Consider the following 18,701-nt stretch of genomic DNA (forward strand, 5'->3'; position numbering starts at 1 on the left):
ATATATAATTTAGAAAAAGTACGAGGAGGCAATCAAATATTTATACAATGCGTACAATGGAGGTTTAGGGAGTATTAGAGATATAACCATTAGTGTTATCTTTTTTCATCAGTTGAAATTTTTGGGATGAGTGGTATCATGACATGGTATTAGAGCGCTAGATCCCAAAAGTTAAGAGTTCGATCCTTGGTGAGAGATGTTTATTTTGTAACTCAATAGCCTGTACACAACAAGTAGTCTATTGTCTCCCTAGCGGGACTCATAATTAAATGCAGGTTCTATGATTCTATAGATGACAAGAACTAATATATACCCGTGACAGTTTCTCTATCGTGTGATTGTTACACGTGGTTCTGTTATATTAATTACAACCTCAAAGGTCACGAAGTGTAAAACAATTGTGTCACATTGTTCATTCACTACTTATCCTTATAATGCATTATTCATTAATCAATGGTCACTAATAAACAAAGATATATATATATATATATATACATAATGTTCACTTATCCTTGAAATAGAAACACCCTTCAACACTTTTTCACTTCACAAATTCACCATAATGTTCACTTTTTCACTCCATTAATTTGAAGAATTCCTACTTTGTGTTAGTTTGAGTGTTCTCTGAGATGGGTTTGCATAAAGTGTTGAACTTGTGTATGGTACTATGTTTGGTTTGTTCATCACTACTGTGTTCAATAACCAAATGTGATGGTGGTGGTGGTTCAGATCATTTCTCTTTGAAGTTCTTGAAGGCACCTCATGCATTCTCTCATTTGAGCTCAGCAGCATTTTCATTTGAAGTTGTTGATTCTGGTAATGGTGGAACATGTTCATCAAACTGCAGCCTCAGTTGCAAGGTTTGTCTCTTTCTTTTTGTAGTAGTAACTCATTTGTTAGTGTTTGCATTATAGAAAAAATAGTAGAATTTCATTTTGGTGAAAATCATGTACAGTCGACTTTACGTGAAGTTGATAGCTGAAAACTGTTAGATGAATATTTAGTCAAATTAGTCAAATTATTTAACGGCTCTTAGTTATCGACTTCACGTGAAGTTGACTGCACCTGAGTTTCCACCTATGGTACTAGAATCAAATTGAATCAAATCGTATAAAGGTACTTCTGTAGCTAAAAGTAGAGTGAGATCTAGCATGGGATAATGCAAATTTGATGATTATATATATATATATATACCATGTATGCAGGTGGATGATGGGATTGCATCAGATTGTAAAAATGGAGAAAGAGTTACATACTCAAGCTTGAAGGATGGAAATCATACATTTGAAGTGTGCAACAATAATAATGGGAATCAAGGACTTGGATGTGCTACTTATAATTGGGCTATTGGTGAAGAACCATTCTCTATCTTTATGCTTTTAATTTGTTCTGAATTTAATTTTACTTATCACTAATTTAATTTTTTATTTTCTTTTTTCAGATACAGTTCCTCCAACTGCATATATTACAACTTCAACAAATTTCACAAGTTCTTTAAATGTAACAGTGAATATATCTTTCAGTGAACCTTGTATGGGTGGAGGAGGTTTTGGATGCAAGTCTGTGAATGCTTGCAATGTAAGTTAGTTGGTGATTTCATTTCATGGTTAACTAATTCCAATTGTTCTAACCAAAACAGGAACAAAAAATAATGAATAAGTGACATAGATTCTATGTTGAATAATGAATCTTTAACAAAGTTCTGTTATAATTGTTTTGCAGCTTCTTGTCTATGGTGCTGGCCAGGTTATACCATCTTCCCTTACAACTTTGAAACCAAACCTCATGTACTCTCTTCTTGTTAGTTTGAACTCGACTGCGCAATTCGGCCGCGCAATCCTTGTAATGGACAGAGATTTCTGCAAAGACATGGCTGGTAACAGCTTTATAAGAAAGCAAAATTCAAGTGTCTTTGTACATTTTGGTGAGTATTTATATATATATATAGTTTATTAAACAAAAATTCTAATTTTGAAATGACAAGAACTATAGTGAATCCTGCAAATTTTTTAACATGATCTACAGATAGAAGAAAGGTTTATGTGAACCTCAGGACTCATATACCAGAGAAGCTACTTCAACTTAACAGTGAAACAAGAACAGTTCAAGCAACTAATGACAATGACAAACTAAAAGTATATTTGTACTTCTCAGCACCAGTTCTTAATTCATCTTCAGAAATCATGAAATCTCTCAGCATTAGTCAGGGTTCACTTCTTCCAATCAATGAAGAGAGTCTTGGAAACAGAAGATTCGGATACTCGGTTGGTCGAATATAGCTTTTGCTTAATCTAGTTTCATCTCTTCATAATTATACATTATATTCTGTTTTTTTTTCTTTGACATACTATGATTTCAGGTTGGTAATATCTCCCATACTGCAATTATCTCGGTCGATTTCAATTCGGAGTCTATAATAAGCAGAGAAATGACTCAATTTTCTCCAACTTCACCAGTTACTTTCCTTTATGGTAGATATTATCCACCAAGAAAAAAAACACTATCTAGAAATCTAGATTCAAGTGCTAATATTTCTTTCATGTGATTGAATTCAGATTCTAAGAGGCCTGCTGTGATGTTGAGTACATATAGCATGAGGACCAAAGAACATAATCTCCAAATATTAGTTGAATTTGCAAAGCCTGTGTTTGGTTTCAACACTTCTTGTATATCAGTTTCTGGAGGCCTTGTAAAAAGGTATGCATTTTCTGTTCTCTATATTGCAAAGTTGATGATGGATCCTAATTAATCAAACTTTTTTTCATGTCTCTCTAGCTTCCATGAATTTAGAAGGAGCACATACATTGTTGAGTTACAAGCAGATAATGATTTAGTATATGTCAGTGTTCCTGAGAATGCGACTCGTGATGTAGCAGGAAATCAAAATCTACCTTCCAATGTTCTACAAATTAGGCACTGTAAGATGATTGATTAATGATTACTACTAATCTTTTCTTTTAAAAATTGATGCTATCTATAATTTTTGTTAGACATTGATACAACTCATGAATGATGCAGACACTATGCCTGTGATTTCATCAGTGGTTTCTGCATTTACAACTGCTTCTTTCATCGCGACTGCACTTGTGGCAGGGCTGCTTACTATCTCAACAGCAAGCCTTCAATCTGTTGGTACATTTACCAAGTCATCTTTCTTGATCGTTGATCCGGCGAGGAATCTCTTTGTAGGATACTTAACTAACTTGAAAACCTTACTTACTATTAGAAATTGTTTAGTTAACTTCAATATCTTTCAATATATTCTCAAATTTTGTAAATCATGCAGAGAATTTTGTGTCATATTCAAGTCTTTGCACTATCAAGATGGTTAACAGCCAAGTTACCGGTCGAGTTCTATGAATTCGCGAGGCATATCCGATGGACTGTACCTTATTTTACAGTGCCATGGGAACCTGGACAACTGAACCTATTCACTATAGCCTCTGGTCCTTATGGAAGCTCTGATTCATCATTCACCAAAGCTTCAAAACCAATTCACCAAAGCTTTAATTTGAGCATTGCAGCTTCATCAGTGTATGGATCACCACTTACTTCTTTAGAGTACCAGCAATTTTTTGAGGTAAGACCAAGTTAACTTATTCATCAAGCTACTGAAATTTATTAATGAAAATTGGTTAGTATCCTTTAATGAAAGACGAAAATGCATACCTGTAGAGCGAAAACGTGAGGCCGGAAGCCGAATATATTTTGGATTCAGAGGATTACAGTGGGTGAGTTTTATGGATGTTAATAGTCTATACATTATGTTACATATATATGCAATAATCAACTTTCAAATTGGTTTTTCTTTTTTTCCTTTCCCTTTTATTTTGTTTATAGATGGATAGATTTTTATAGAAGCATGTTTTGGTTAGCTGTGATCTGTGGTGGTTTGCTGGTTCTGCATGCTCTTCTCCTCATGATCCTGAAATATGGGAAGAGAAACTCTGATAAGCCAAGGGCATATGGAGCACTTATATTTCCAAGATTTGAGATATTCCTTGTAGTTCTTGCACTACCTGCTATTTGCAAGGCCTCTTCTGATCTTATTAGTGGTAATCTTAATGTTATTTATTTGTCATTTAGAAACCTTAACTTGTGTTCTTAGGGTATTGTTTAGCAAATTGCATAGTTTGAAGTTTGAACAAAAAACAAGAGAGGTATCAGTTAACAAGGTAGAGAAAATCGAGATTTCATGTGAAATCGAAAAAGTAAACTAAATAACAGAATTATAACAAGATTTAAATGGTAAAATCATTTGACTTAGTAAAAGTTTTGTAAAATCGGTTGATTTATTTAAAGTTGTAATATCTTTAAGAAGTTAAATCGAGATTCTAACTGTCATGACCAGGTGTAATTTTTGTCATTTGAATGTGTGGATTTTATAGGGGGAGGTCCTTCAGCTATGGCAGTTGGCATTCTACTATTGGTTTGTGTGTCTATTGTGCTTCTATTTTTGTTCCTATTCCTCTCAATTGGTATCACATTTGGGAAACTACTTCAATACAAGGAAGTTCATCAAGAAGGTGAGGAATTTCATTGGTATCAAGAGCTTATTAGGGTAACTCTTGGTCCAGGTAAAAGAGGCCAATGGAGTTGGAAGGACCAACCAAAATCTCTTAATCTAATCATCTTTGGACCACTCTTTGAGGACCTAAGAGGCCCTCCAAAGTACATGCTTTCCCAAATAACCGGCGGACGCTTTCCAAGCCTAGGCGACCGGATCATTGCCTCGGACGACGAAACAGAAGACGCCGAGGCGCCTTTCATCCAAAAGCTCTTTGGGATTCTCAGGATTTACTATGTGTTTCTTGAAACCATAAGGAGGGTCACCCTTGGAATAATGGCAGGTGCATTTGTGCTAAATGGAAGTTCCAAGACACCAATTATTGTTATTCTTTCAATGACATCATTTCAGCTATTCTTTATGCTGCTAAAGAAGCCATTCATAAAGAAAAAGGTTCAGCTAGTTGAGATAATCTCACTCTCATGTGAGTTTGCATTCTTTGTTACTTGCTTTGTGCTCTTGAAGATGGATATCTCATTGGGAATTGAGAAAAAGCTTGGGATCTTCATGATTATGTTGTTCCTAGTGGAGTATTGTGCTCAACTTGCAAATGAATGGTGTGCATTATATAGACAAACAAGGTTTCTTGACCCTCAAGAAAAGTCATTCTTCAAAGGATTGAAGATTGCTTCAATTGGTTTTCTTTTGTACTTCATGCCTCAAAAGGGCATCAAGATTTTGGAGAAGGAGTTGCCACAAAATGGACACGAAAATCGAGGAACCGGCGGCAACGTTTTCGGAGAGGGAGACAGATATAGAAGCTCTGATAGCATGAGTTCAGGTACACCTGATAGACCATGGCTTAAACAGTTGAGGGAATTTGCAAAATCTAGTTTTGGTAGAGAAAGAAGTGGAGCAATGAATGATCCTTCCACTAGTGGTACTAGTAGGTGGAGTGGTTTTTGGGGAACCAAAAAGAGTGGTAGTTCATCTGATTTCAAGTCAAAACCTAGTTCATTGTACCAAGATTTGGAAGCCATTTTTGCATCCAAGTGAATTCAACTTGAGACAAAAATTTGTGTCTAATTTAAAGACAAGTCTTATTTATGTGTAACAAAGTTTAGGTCATACAAACATACAAGATACAAAAATAGTAAAATCTATTATATTTTTTATTTAAAAAATGTTATTTAATTATACTTATTATTAAATTCTGAATTTTTATAAGGTGAAAACTCAGGTGCAGTCGACTTCACGTGAAGTTGATAACTAAAAGCTATTAAATGATTTGACTGATTTGACTAAATTTTCATCTAATGGTTCTCAGCTATCAACTTCACGTAAAGTCGACTGTACCTGAGTTTTCACCTTTTTATAACTATAGAGTATCTCTAAATTATAGTAGTTTCCAACATATCTTTTTATTTATCTTATCACTTACTTTCTCTCCCTTTTATTTCTTTCTTTATGTCTCTAAAATGGTGGTATATCAAACATATTTTTATGGGTTCATTTGATATATTAACTTTATTTGTGCAATGGAAAAAAAATGCATATCTAGAAATAGTAGAATAAAATGATTTTTTTTGAGATAAAATAAATTTAGTAAAATATGAGATAATACATAATTAATTAGAGTGATAGAGTATCTTTTAATAATTTTTAAAATTTAGAAAACTTAAAAAAAAGCTTAAACAATTTATTATTTTAAAAATATCAATACTTCATATAAAACAGTATCATAACAAATTTATTTAAATTTTAAAGACTCAATAGAACTATTTTTTCAATAAAAATAAAATATGAGAAAATGACAAATAGGTCCCTAATCTTTTGTCTTACGGACATTTTTGTCCTTAACCATTGAAAAATACTTTTAAGTCTCTGACGTTCACAAAACTTGGACGGATCAGTCCCTCCGTCCAAATGCCTCCGTCAGGGTCTGATCCGTCCAAGTTTTGTGAAGGTCAGGAACTTAAAAGTATTTTTCAATGGTTAGGGACAAAAACATCCACGGGACAAAAATGTCCGCAAGACAAAAATATCCGCAGGACAAAAGGTTAAGGATCTATTTGTTCTTTTCTCATAAAATAAAATCGACCTTTCAAAAAAAGTAATTTCCAAATTTGATGTTTGACTTTTAAGCTTTATCCCTTTTCCTTAAATAGACGACATTGTCGTTTCATCAAAGAGCCAAAAGACAAAGACGACAACCCTCACCGATCATTACTAAACGCAAAATCAAAATCAAACCCTAATTTCTTCTGCTACTCCAATTCCATTCAATTCTAACTTCAATTTTCCTTTTATTTCTTCCGAAAATCGCACCAACCCTTCAATTGTTGGGGTGGCAATCAACTGCAGAATCCCCAACACGTGCGCTTCTCAGACATTGCCACCATTAATTCCCTTCTTGGGAGCTTGTAACACGTGTCCCTTTCCTTTCCCGAAAGCTGCAACCTTTTCCACCTGTGGTTTTGTCCTCTGTTCTGTGATAAAAGGGTAAAAAAATGGGGTCTTTCTTGAGTTCACAGAAAATAAGCAAAGAGGAACTTGAAATGGCGTTGAATAAGGCTAAGCAGATTGCATCTTCAGCTCCTGTTGTTGTTTTCAGGTATCTCTCGTTCTCAATTTTGGATTTTGACTTTTTTTAATCGAGTCAACGACCCAATCATATGATCACACTTTTCAAACCTTGATTGTTATGCAGGTTGTGACTTGTAATCATGAATAGTGTAGACTGTAGAGTAGAGCTTTAAAACTAAAATTGAAATACCATGATACTTGTTTTGGTTGATACATGAACACAAAATTTAATTATGCTACTTTAAAAAATTAATTTTTTTAATAGCGGATTATGGAAAATATACCAGAAAAGGTGAAAACTCAGCTATAGTTAATTTTAGGGTTTAGGGTTTACATGAAAGGTGAAAACTTAGGTATAGTTAATTTTAGGGTTTACATGAAATTGATAGTTGAAAGTCGTTAAATAATTTGACAAGTTTGATTAAATTGTCATTTAGCACTTTTCGTTCCAATCCCGTTCCTACAATGCACTTTTCGGACCGAAAAAGTGGAACTGCTTGACGTTGCATATTTGAACTCATTAATGCTCGATTCGCATCATTATGCTCGATAAAAGGAATGAGCGAAGCTCCAATAGAAAAATATTAAAAGGGGAAAATACTTCGGAGATGAACCTCTTCCCATGCAATAGTCAGAAATTTTTGACGATATCGCGCTGGGACAATCTGTTCCTCCCGAATACTTCGATTCAGTGCTAAAGAATTTCCTGTAGCTACCATATAGTATTCATCTCTACTTGGTGGTAAAAAAAGCATCCGTATTCTTTTTGATATCAACATTAGCTGAAGTTAAACTGCATTTGAGTTTTTACAACTAGAAAAATGTTACAAATACGTGGTGATTGATTTGGTTACTATTTTGATGTTCATGAAGTAGTATCTTTTAAAATTCATTAGAATATGAGTTGTAGCATTATATAGTTGGCATTATTGATTGGCAAGGCAATTATGTGTATATGAACAAGGTTCCATTGTTAATTTGTGTAATGGCAGTAAGACTTATTGTGGATACTGCAAGAGGGTCAAAGATCTTCTCACACAGCTATCAGCATCTTTCAAAGTCATTGAATTGGATGAGGAAGGTAGCTTTGATTTGCTTCTTCTCTTAATTGTGATATTTGCCTTATCATTGTGGCATTATCTAATTTTCATTTCCATGTTTCAATAATGGAAACAGAAAATTTAAGCAATTTTTTAGGCATGATTGATTTCAGCTTTTTATAATTTTGTGAAGGAAAAAATTAAAACAATAATACAATGTGTACAAAAAAAATAACCAAAGTTTGTGAAATAATACGTGTATTTATACACAAATATATGATAGTTGATTTGGTAGCGGATATACATAATATATTTAAAATTCAAAATAGTAAGAACATATTTTGTTGCTTTCACTTTTCAGTTTTGAAAACATTAAAAATAAAAAATATTGAAAAATGAAAATGGAACTCAATATCAGTGTCTTGAATATTGTTCTCTAATGCTGCGTTTGTTTGATGAGACACAGACACTAATACATAGACACGGTGGTACACGTCCATCGTTTGTTTGCTGAGACACGGATTTTTGAAGGATACGGTGACACACAAACATACATAAAATACATGTATTTTGTGTCCTTCAAAAAAGATAAGACACGGAGACATATTGATGAGACACAAATATTTACTCTTTTATCCTTAGTAATTTATTCTTGTCCTTATTCCATTGATGATGATACAAGGGTAAAATTGATATTTAGTTTATATTGTGTGTCTTGTTTAGTATTACCAAACACAATAAAAAATTTGTGTATCTTTGTGTATATGTCTCTTTGTGTATTTGTGTTTGTGTCCATGTATTTAAAAGACAATAAACAAACGCAGCCTAATGTATCCAATTCTGTCCAAAGGGTTATTATAATTTTGCTGAGAGAATTTTGTTTACCTATTTGAAGGAGATGGTGGTCACATTCAAGCAGCTCTAGCTGAGTGGACAGGACAGAATACTGTGCCTAATGTGTTCATTGGAGGGAAACACATTGGTGGTTGTGATTGTATGTCCTTTTTTCCTTCTGTTTTTGCTCAACCAAATCACTGTTCAAATTTACCTTATATTTGTCAAAAAACATTTATGACTCCTGTTCTTTGCAGCTGTTTTGGAGAAACACCGAGCAAACCAACTTGTTCCCCTCCTCAATGATGCTGGAGCCATAGCCAATAACTCTGCTCAGCTCTGAATTCAATACTCACACAAATAGTACACAATGTTTTGTTGCATAGTATGGAATAGAATAAGGAAGGAGAGAAAGTGTTTTTGTCTTTGTATGAACATAAAGTGCAAGTGTGCAACCAAGAGGTTTGTAATGCAATCTTAGCATTAAATATGGGATGGTGGTTTCAGAACTTGTCTAGTCATATGAGTGAATGCAGAATGATAGATAAAAGTTTGATGGGTACCTAAAAATCGGTCACTAATATTGTTTTATATATTTTTATTATATATTTTATATTTTAATATGTATTTTATATGAGTAATTAATTTAATTATTGATTTTTTTGTGTACATGGGATATGTTTTGCATTGTTGTAGATGGATTAATGCATATTTAATTGTGGTAATATACAAGAGTTCTTATATTCAAATTTTTATTATTTTTTATGTAACATAAAATTTTCAAAATTTGTAATCTTTCAATAATGGGAATGGCTATAGCTTATTATATTTTGCAATGACTAGGTAAAGGATGGGGTAACTAGGGCTCATTTTTTTTTTTTTTTTGTTATTGGAGGCATGTATGTGATGTGCTGTGTTATGGGGGTATAGTGGTACTAGACTAAAATGTGGGAGTAGCCTTTTTTGACTTGTGATATAAACAAGTCGGACCATGTGAGTTGTTTTGGAAAGAAAATATTATGGTCAAATTGGATGGTCCGATTTGCAAGGGGGAGAGTTGTTTTGGAAAGAAAATATCATGGTCAAATTGGATGGTCCGATTTGCAAGGGAGAAATTTTGAATTTTGGAAGAAACAAATCGGACCGTCCGTGTTGTATGAAAAGTTTTTTTTTTTTAATGAAACGAAAATCAAACCGTCTGATTTCTCTGGGAGCACTCGCATCGTCCGATTTGTAGTTCCCTGATACCACACGCCTGTAAAACATGCTACTTCTCCATATTGCTGTCCTACACCATTACCTTCTCCATAATAAAATTAAATTAGAAGGTGGGTAACTAGTAGCAGTGTTTTAATCAGAATTGTTGTAATTTGAATGAGATTTATTTCCATTTCTATCGAATTGGTTTTGATTTTCAAAATTTATTTGATCCAATCACAGCTATGAAGATGTATAACATAGATTTAAATATATATTTAAATGCATTGATTTTTAAATATAAAAGTAAAGATATATATGTTTAAATACATAGGATTCTTTTCTATATCCAGAAAAGTTAACAATATACATGCCAAAATGCATAGGATTTTTAATGCTATATTATCAACAGAATTTTTTTTATCAATATTTAGTCAACATTTTAAATTCTAATAGTATAAAAATAAAGTGTTAGTCAAATATCAACTAATATTGATAAAAATGTTAATCTCTTAACATTTCTTTTTCTAATATACTCAAAAGGAAAAAATATAATTAATTTGTTAATTTGGAAGGAAATAGGATAATTTGTCCAAAATACATTAATTTGTAATGTAATATAATAAAAAAGATATGTTTAAATACATTGATATTCTAATATGCCAAAGGAAGTAAAGAATGATCACTAATTTAATTAGAAGGAAAGAAAGTTATGTATTGGATAAATCTTAATACATTTCAAAGAAAGTAGTAAGCACATATTTTCTCAAAAATTGACCAACTATTAGAAGCAACAAATAAATTAACAAGTTTTGAATTTTTTTTATAATTTTACTAAAAGAATAGTTAACTTAATTAGCAAATTATCCTTTTAAATTTAAATTATTAATATAAAATATAACAAATGAAAATACTAAAATATTTAATTAATAAAAATACAACACTCTTATTTAATATAGCATGTTTATGTATAAATTATTAAATTTATATGTCTAAATACATCGAATTTTTAAGACATTGAAAGAAATGTTTTAAACATAAAAAATATTTAACCAATTTGGGATGGTCGAGTGGCCAACTCATTCTCCAGTTAAGTAAGTATAAGATATTCAAATCTCGCTTGCATACAGTGATCTATTAGCTAATAACAAACTCTTGAATAGAACTCAAATTCGCGACAGATTAATCTTTTCTCAGTCTTGTTTGAGGACACTTTGAAAAAAAAAAAACAAAAAATGTTTAAAAACAATTCAATTATTCAAATCAAAATGGAAAAAAAAAAACAAAAGAAGTAAAAACCCAAAACTATACCAATTTGAATTAAGATTGGATTTTTTTTTGGGTTGTCTTCTCCCAGTCTGACAGGATAAAAATTAATCCGTCACAGATCAGAGCTCTATTTAAGGGTTTGTCGCTGGCTAATGAATTGCTGTATACACAAGGCAGGATTCGAACCCCAACACTTATTTAAGCGGACAAGTGAGCTAACCACTCGAACAAATCCAAGTTGGTTAATTTAGATTGGATCTCATTTTCTAACACACTCTAAGACTTTGGATTTCAATCTAAAAAGTCTCAAAACCCATTCTTCATTCTTTAAACAAAGTTTGACCCAAGAAGCACACACATCAATGGCGCACACACTCACACTCACGCAGCCGCATGCTCTCTCTTCTTCTTCCCTCACCACACCTTCAATTCATCACCGCCTTCCAACCTCGTTTTCCCTTAACAACCCGAAAGCAACCACCTTTTCCATCGCCTGCACCGCTTCTTCTTCAAATGCATACGTCGCCGTTTCTAACAACAATGCACGTTCACCTTCCTCCATTTCCTCCATTACCCAGGTTATCAACCATTTTTCATTCTACTTACTTCCTAATTGATTCAATTCCTTCATTTCTAAGTTGATTCTAATTCTTGTGTGTTTTGCGCAGCTAATTGAATCGTTGATTAATGGAGTTGATTTATCGGAAACTGAAGCTGAAGCTTCTCTTCACTTCCTCTTGAATGAAGCTGATGAGGCTTTGATTAGCGCTGTTCTTGTTCTCTTGAGAGCTAAAGGCGAGACTTTTGAAGAAGTAACTTCTTTTTTGTTGCTCTTGTTTTCAGATTCTGCATATAAAGGGATCTGCTTTTAATTTGTTCATTGACATTGGAATTATGAGCTTTTGAGCAAATGCTGAGTTGTTTCCTTTTGTTTGATCATTGTTTCGATTATTTTGTGGATAGATTGTGGGGTTAGCAAGGGCTATGATCAATCATGCTACCAAGGTGGAAGGTTTGCTTGATGTGGTTGATATTGTTGGAACTGGAGGGGATGGTGCCAACACTGTTAACATTTCGACTGCGGCTTCGATACTTGCTGCAGCCTGCGGTGCCAAAGTTGCAAAGGTGTTTTAGGGTGAATATATGTTGATGTGATTGAATATTTGAATTGAAATTGTTTCTGTATTGATGCTTGTTTTGGATATTGTGTGACTTGTTGCAGCAAGGAAGCCGATCGAGCTCTTCTGAATGTGGAAGTGCTGATGTATTGGAAGCATTGGGGGTTGTCATTGACCTAGGTCCTGAGGTTAGTGAAAAAAACGAACATCTCAGTTAGTTTTCTTGAGTTGTGAATGTGTTATACTGTTACTTATGGTTCATATTAGCCTTGTTTGTTATCTGAAGGCATACTTACTTTGTTAACTTTGCATAATTAATGAAATATGGTTTTTCTAAAAGATTGCAGTATATCACTGGTTAACTGTAGAACATAATAGTGAAAAATTTGCTGCTTATTTCGCGTTCATAGGAAAAGGAAGCTACTTAAGCTAAGCCATAATGTAAAACTATTGGAATGCATTGATGTATATCGCGAGTCTTGACATCTTCATAAGAAAGTGACTATTCTAGTCTTCTAGGCTCTATCTGTGTATTTTTGTTTAAATAATAGGATTTATCTTATAGAAATTATTATTGATGAATGCATTCAGTGATTCATTTTCCTATCCTTGCAAATTAGGGGATAAGAAAATGTGTGAATGAAGCAGGAATTGGGTTTATGATGTCTCCAAAATATCACCCAGCAATGCAGATTGTCAGGCCTATTAGAAAAAAGCTGAAGGTAAAAACTGTATTCAACATATTGGGGCCCCTGTTAAATCCAGCGCAAGCACCTTTTGCAGTTGTTGGGGTATACACAGAAGATTTGGTAAGTTTATTTGCGTAGAATTCATTGGTGTTATTTCACTGAAAAAATGACTTTCTATTCCATCTGCAGTGTAATCTTTGCAAGTTCTCCAACAGATAAATTTATAGTAAGGGGAGAATGCATAATCAAGAAAGATTCTGTTTGCTCATAATATTAGCATATGAATCATTGATAGTTGTGAAAGCAACTTGGTTCTTTATGGTCTACATTGGAACTTTGTAAATAATTACAACCCCGTCCTGTAGTATTAGCCCATTTAGGTCATTTTGTCTTTTTAATACCATAAAAGTGTGTGGCAGCGGAGCTCTAACCTTTGAGGCTTTGATACGTTTTTTAAACAATCTCTGTATTAGTATCCTTCAAATGAATTGAATCGAATTACATGTTATTGCATATGTATGAGTTGGTTCTCTGTACTCAATTATTTGTATAATGCATCCATATTGTTTTTCTTCTGTTCAAATTACACTTCTTTAATTGCTTAGAGTCATCCTCATTTTTATTAAATAGGTCTACAACTTCATTTTTATTAAATAGGTCTACAAAATGGCTAAAGCACTTCATAGATTTGGCATGAAAAGAGCTTTAGTGGTTCACTCTGAAGGTTTGGATGAGATGAGTCCTCTTGGTAAGATCTCCTGCATGCTTTGAATCAGGAGTTTTTTTCATCAGAAGATTTATTTATTTGAATCTGAATTGAGCAGTACTTTCATCTTGTATGAATTTCATGCAGGCCCTGGTATAGTTCTTGATGTTACACCAGAGAGAATTGATAAGTTCTCATTTGATCCCTGTAAGATTATGATACTTCTATTGTTTTCCAGATTTGTTTCTGGAATGAAGTAAATTGATATAGCTCATGTGCTACTAATTGAGTTGTATAAAGGATCTTTTGCATATGTTTACCTCAATGCACTCGTTACATCAGCTATATTTTTTTTTTGTGGGGCCAGTGGAGTTTGGCATTCCTCGGTGCACTCTTGAAGGCTTAAAAGGTGGTGGCCCCGAATACAATGCAGAGGTTCTGAGGCGCGTTTTAGGCGGAGAGCCAGGGCCTATTGCTGATGCTATTGTGAGTACCTTTTGTTTTTCAGATAATACCTCTATTCTAGTGATAGGAAAGTGCTGGCCCCTGGCCTTGATACAGGAATTTATGAAATCAAGTTCATATGGTGTTTGTTCCCATCATCCATCTTAATTTTGACCCATTGACCTTCAATTTTGAGCCAGATTATTTCATTATATTCCCCTTCCTCTGAATTGTAAACACTCAAGCACAGAACATTTTTTGTTGGACTAGAATTCATATTGCTACCATGCCTAATATTTTGAAATTTGTGTCGAATTCTATGAACTATGATTGCACTTGTCTCTTACAAGATATTTTGAACTTTGTAATTAAAAAAATGGCTATAGATTCTCAATGCAGCAGCCGCTCTGCTAGTCAGCGGCCGCGTAAGGAACCTAGCAGAAGGGGTGTCTGTAGCGCGCGACTCACAACAATCAGGAAAGGCTCTAAAGACTCTTGATTTGTGGAAGGACATCTCAAATGTGAGTTAGACTTAAAATTGGATCTTGTATATACTACTTTTTGAGTTTTGAGTATCTCTCTCACACACACACACACACATTTGGTTGATCTTCTTTTGCTTCCTGTGTTCAACTATTGCAGAAAATAAAAGAGGATGCTGTCACTGAATAAAAGCTCGAATCATTTTGATGCATGGACTGGCTTTGATGTACATTAATAATTTAATGTAATCTCGGATGTAAAATTATGTATCCTTCAGTACTATTGCCAAAAAAGAAAAAGGGTTTTAGGAATGTATAGGGGGATTTGAAGTTTTCCATTTTATCTTTTTATTGTTTTATTTTTACAAGAACAAAAGGAGGCAGCACTGGAAAAACAAATGTTCTGCTGTTTTTATACAAATTATGTCAGATTTTCAAGAATAAGATCAAGTGAAAAAGCCATATTACATTGCTCTCTAGTTTCTACAAATAATAGATAATTCTAAGTTAACTCATTTTTTGTATTAATATGAGATATTTGAATAAATTTGACAAGGCCTTAAATTAGAGGATCATAATTGATATCCTCCACAAATATAAATTATTTTTGTTTTAGTACATATGGTAAATATAATAGGAAACATTTTCAAGTGCACCGAGAGTATTGGTGTTCCAATTGTTTTAACCGTTGATTTGAATTATAAAAAATATATATAATATATATTAATTGAAATCAACGGTTAAAACAACTGGTGCACCGGTACTCTCCGGTGCACTTGAAATGTTTCCAATATAATATATGAGTGTGGTTTGCATGGTCAATAAAATATTATAAGTTAGAACATCTGAACAAGGTATTGAAGTACTATGCAAAATGAATGATTGTGAATGAAAATTAAATCCCACATGTTTCTCGTGTTGGTATATATGTACTTTCTTTGGCAAAAATGACATTTACTTACAACGTGGAATATAATATGTGGTACAAATTAAACATCAAACATCACATTCTCACATGCAATATATAAATGATATAATCTTAGTATTTATTAGTCGTGGTCCGTGCCAGCATGTAGGTCAATAACCCTGCAATAGGAGTTACACATAGCAAACTCATTAAATTGGAGTAGTGAGGTTGTTCATACAAAATTTCATTAAATTATTAAGGTCCCATAGGTGAATGCTAGAAATAGCAATGTTCCTATGTAGATTTGTCGTACAAAAAAATGTTTTCCACTTTTCCTTCATCATTAATTGTTATTTTTTAAGAGATGATTGTTGCTTAGTCCTAACTCAACTCGATCAATGAAGCAACTAAATTTAGTTGTAACTTGTAAGTATTAGAAATAGGTGAAAATTTACGTGAAGACATTTTTATATGATGATATTGCAAACTATATTAAATGACTCAATCAAACATGCTAAACCATCTAACTATTTACAATGTCATTTTTATGTGATGACATTTTTATAGAAATATTTACCTTAAAAATATAATTATTTATATAATTTTTTTTTCGAATTTAAATTTATAGGATAAGCAATTTTATGATATAATATCGGAGATTCTATAATTAAAAAAAAAAATCTAATATGAGTCAAACTAAAAATGACAATAAGTACCTGCTATTATTTCTACCATCATGGGCCTTGTTTTAGAAGACAAACTAACTGCAAATTTTCATAAACCGTCACTTGTTAATTTACAACAAAACAAAGTGCAAATTGCTAATCACTCCATTTATTCGTGGTAATATCTACCATTATCATATGGAGATGCTCCATAAAAATAAAGATGCATAAAATGTCTTTTTTTAAAGATATTTTTTAATAATTAAAATTTAATACATATAATCACTTAAATTGTATTATTTTTTTGTTAAACTGATTTGTCCAATCTATTTTTTAATAAAAAATAATATAATTTAATTGATTATGTGTTAAATTTTAATTTTTAAAAAACATTTTTAAAAAAAGACATTTTTAACATCTTTATCTAAGTGGTTCCATTATCATATTTTAGTATATCGTTTGAAGACATTGATTAATAAAACAAAATGGGAATTTAAAATGGAAGGATTAATTAAAGGCAAAAACTCACATGCAGTTTTGTTTATGTGAAATTGTTGATTTAGAATCGTTAAATAATTTGACATGTTTGATTAAATTATTATTTAACGATTCTTAACTATCAACTTCACATAAAGACAACTGCATGTGAGTCTTCACCTTAATTAAACTAACAAACCTGAATCACAATTGGAGGTTGAATTGGAGTTCCCACACATGCAAATTTGCTTAATTCCATCAAGGCCATACCCACACGCGCCACCGGTTGCCTCACACGCGCCACAGAACTCTTCACTTTCTTTCACCCAAAACTTCACACGGATCCCATAGGCCCAATTACTAGGCCCATTAAGCCTTATTGGTGCCAAACTATAAGCACTACTATACCCTTCACACTCAAGCTTTGTAAGGTTAATGGACTTAATAGCCTCATATGGTACAGCACAACATGCTGGTGGGCCTGACCCAAAATACCCTGAGCCCAATCTATTGTGGCCCAGCCCATCCCAGGCCCGGCACCCATAGTACTCCTCACAGCCCATTCCTGAAACATTTTTGCATGGCAAGTGCTTCCCGGGAAAACCTTGGAACAATGGTGACATAGCCGAGCAACCTATGAGCATAAACACGTTCTCCGGTGCCGGATTCATGTACGGTGCACGCCACGGCTCGACCGTGAAGCCGTTGCCCTGGCCGCCGAGCACTAGGGTATCGCACGTCGACATGTTAGGCTCTTGAAGTGTTAGTGCTTGGTATGCATAGTCTATGTCTAGGACCCTATAGGATCCGGAGCTTATGTGGAACATGAGGACATTGTTGATACAATGGAGGAGGTCCTTGAAGCCGGGGTGGCCGCAACCGTATCGGAGGGCAAAAGGGTAATCTATGGTTATGTTGCCACAAAATGATCTGCATGAATTCATGTAGGTTGAACTTATTAATGGAAAAAGAGTAGTAATAATAAAAATGAGACATAGAACATGATGTGTTAATGTTGTTAGCATGGTTGTGAAACTGAAACAGGACAAGAATTGTGTCTAAGAATGAGTGTGATTATTTGTGAGGAGAGAGTGATGGGAGTAGTGTCAAGTTTAGGGTTTATGCGAATGATATAAATAATAAATTTAGCTTTACTCACATGTAATGTTGGGGAATCTTGTTCAATTTTTTTTATGGGTTTCTTTTACTTTTTGTTGGGTACAGAAATGATTAGTTTTTGTAGCTTTTGAATTTCTGCTGAGAAATTTTTTTATGCAATTGGTTTTTTATTTTTTAATTATTATTACTAATTTTAATCTTAACATTGAAGTTTATAGAAGTCATACTAAAAACATTTATATTTTTGTCAAGTCAACTTAACAAGTTTGTTTGACTAAAGTAAATAATTCAAACCTTTAAAAAAAGAATTTATTTTTATTTAAAATTCAATTTCATGATTTGAAATAACTATAATATATTAATGAAATAAAATTTAAATTTAAAGAGTGTGAAAGTTGATTTAAAAATCAGACTCTTTTTTGTCTGATTTACAAATAAAGAAAAAATAAAAATTAAAATTTTTTAAGAAATTCAAATCATTTATTCTTATGTTTTGTTTTATTGGGACATGCATATATATATATATATATATATATATATATATATATATATATATATATATATATATATAAAATAAAAAAAAAAATCTGCTGTCACGCCTTTTATGATTAATGTCACATCTATTTTATTGTTAATTTTAAATTATTTCTTGTTAAGATTT

At 32.8% G+C, this 18,701-nt stretch overlaps 4 protein-coding genes across 4 annotated transcripts; 3 read left to right on the forward strand and 1 right to left on the reverse strand.

Moving 5' to 3' along the window:
* The first annotated feature begins 503 nt into the window (after nucleotides 1–503).
* LOC148561208 (uncharacterized) lies at nucleotides 504–5,692 on the forward strand. Its single transcript, XM_088489982.1, has 13 exons — nucleotides 504–860; nucleotides 1,206–1,350; nucleotides 1,442–1,578; nucleotides 1,723–1,924; nucleotides 2,026–2,264; nucleotides 2,360–2,471; nucleotides 2,556–2,697; nucleotides 2,776–2,918; nucleotides 3,019–3,185; nucleotides 3,287–3,580; nucleotides 3,676–3,731; nucleotides 3,841–4,055; nucleotides 4,389–5,692. The coding sequence occupies exons 1-13, from the start codon at nucleotides 630–632 to the stop codon at nucleotides 5,561–5,563; spliced, it is 3,258 nt and encodes a 1,085-aa protein (XP_088346108.1). The 5' UTR covers nucleotides 504–629; the 3' UTR covers nucleotides 5,564–5,692.
* A 982-nt stretch (nucleotides 5,693–6,674) lies between these two features.
* Nucleotides 6,675–9,604, forward strand: LOC148561209 (glutaredoxin-C1-like). The gene is made up of 4 exons (XM_088489984.1): nucleotides 6,675–7,121; nucleotides 8,086–8,174; nucleotides 9,029–9,127; nucleotides 9,225–9,604. Exons 1-4 carry the CDS (start codon nucleotides 7,018–7,020, stop codon nucleotides 9,308–9,310), a joined length of 378 nt encoding a protein of 125 aa, XP_088346110.1. The 5' UTR covers nucleotides 6,675–7,017; the 3' UTR covers nucleotides 9,311–9,604.
* Nucleotides 9,605–11,733: 2,129 nt separating this feature from the next.
* On the forward strand, nucleotides 11,734–15,322 carry LOC148561210 (anthranilate phosphoribosyltransferase, chloroplastic-like). The gene is made up of 10 exons (XM_088489983.1): nucleotides 11,734–12,011; nucleotides 12,102–12,245; nucleotides 12,397–12,558; nucleotides 12,656–12,739; nucleotides 13,172–13,360; nucleotides 13,898–13,988; nucleotides 14,094–14,153; nucleotides 14,314–14,432; nucleotides 14,777–14,911; nucleotides 15,033–15,322. The coding sequence occupies exons 1-10, from the start codon at nucleotides 11,796–11,798 to the stop codon at nucleotides 15,060–15,062; spliced, it is 1,230 nt and encodes a 409-aa protein (XP_088346109.1). The 5' UTR covers nucleotides 11,734–11,795; the 3' UTR covers nucleotides 15,063–15,322.
* A 462-nt stretch (nucleotides 15,323–15,784) lies between these two features.
* Nucleotides 15,785–18,006, reverse strand: LOC148561211 (uncharacterized). The gene is made up of 3 exons (XM_088491846.1): nucleotides 17,121–18,006; nucleotides 16,496–16,543; nucleotides 15,785–15,958 (listed from the first exon to the last, which is right to left on the reverse strand). Exons 1-3 carry the CDS (start codon nucleotides 17,944–17,946, stop codon nucleotides 15,912–15,914), a joined length of 921 nt encoding a protein of 306 aa, XP_088347972.1. The 5' UTR covers nucleotides 17,947–18,006; the 3' UTR covers nucleotides 15,785–15,911.
* Between the last annotated feature and the right edge of the window lie 695 nt (nucleotides 18,007–18,701).

This window comes from Arachis ipaensis, chromosome B6 (assembly GCF_059453495.1).
Source record: "Arachis ipaensis isolate K30076 ecotype BB chromosome B6, ASM5945349v1, whole genome shotgun sequence".
Taxonomy (NCBI): domain Eukaryota; kingdom Viridiplantae; phylum Streptophyta; class Magnoliopsida; order Fabales; family Fabaceae; genus Arachis; species Arachis ipaensis.

Bases quoted from the DNA above. Each gene is read 5' to 3' on its own strand.
- LOC148561211 (XM_088491846.1), bottom strand. From the start codon at position 17,946: ATGCTAACAACATTAACACATCATGTTCTATGTCTCATTTTTATTATT. The intron at 16,544-17,120 runs GTTTGTTAGTTT...GAAAATTTGCAG, and splicing joins AACCTCCAATTGTGATTCAG to TTAGTTTGTCTTCTAAAACA. The intron at 15,959-16,495 runs GTACTTATTGTC...CTCCTATTGCAG, and splicing joins GATGGTAGAAATAATAGCAG to GGTTATTGACCTACATGCTG.
- LOC148561208 (XM_088489982.1), top strand. From the start codon at position 630: ATGGGTTTGCATAAAGTGTTGAACTTGTGTATGGTACTATGTTTGGTT. The intron at 1,579-1,722 runs GTAAGTTAGTTG...ATTGTTTTGCAG, and splicing joins AGTCTGTGAATGCTTGCAAT to CTTCTTGTCTATGGTGCTGG. The intron at 4,056-4,388 runs GTAATCTTAATG...TGGATTTTATAG, and splicing joins CTCTTCTGATCTTATTAGTG to GGGGAGGTCCTTCAGCTATG.
- LOC148561210 (XM_088489983.1), top strand. From the start codon at position 11,796: ATGGCGCACACACTCACACTCACGCAGCCGCATGCTCTCTCTTCTTCT. The intron at 12,246-12,396 runs GTAACTTCTTTT...TTTTGTGGATAG, and splicing joins AAGGCGAGACTTTTGAAGAA to ATTGTGGGGTTAGCAAGGGC. The intron at 12,559-12,655 runs GTGTTTTAGGGT...GACTTGTTGCAG, and splicing joins GCGGTGCCAAAGTTGCAAAG to CAAGGAAGCCGATCGAGCTC.
- LOC148561209 (XM_088489984.1), top strand. From the start codon at position 7,018: ATGGGGTCTTTCTTGAGTTCACAGAAAATAAGCAAAGAGGAACTTGAA. The intron at 7,122-8,085 runs GTATCTCTCGTT...GTGTAATGGCAG, and splicing joins GCTCCTGTTGTTGTTTTCAG to TAAGACTTATTGTGGATACT. The intron at 8,175-9,028 runs GTAGCTTTGATT...ACCTATTTGAAG, and splicing joins CATTGAATTGGATGAGGAAG to GAGATGGTGGTCACATTCAA.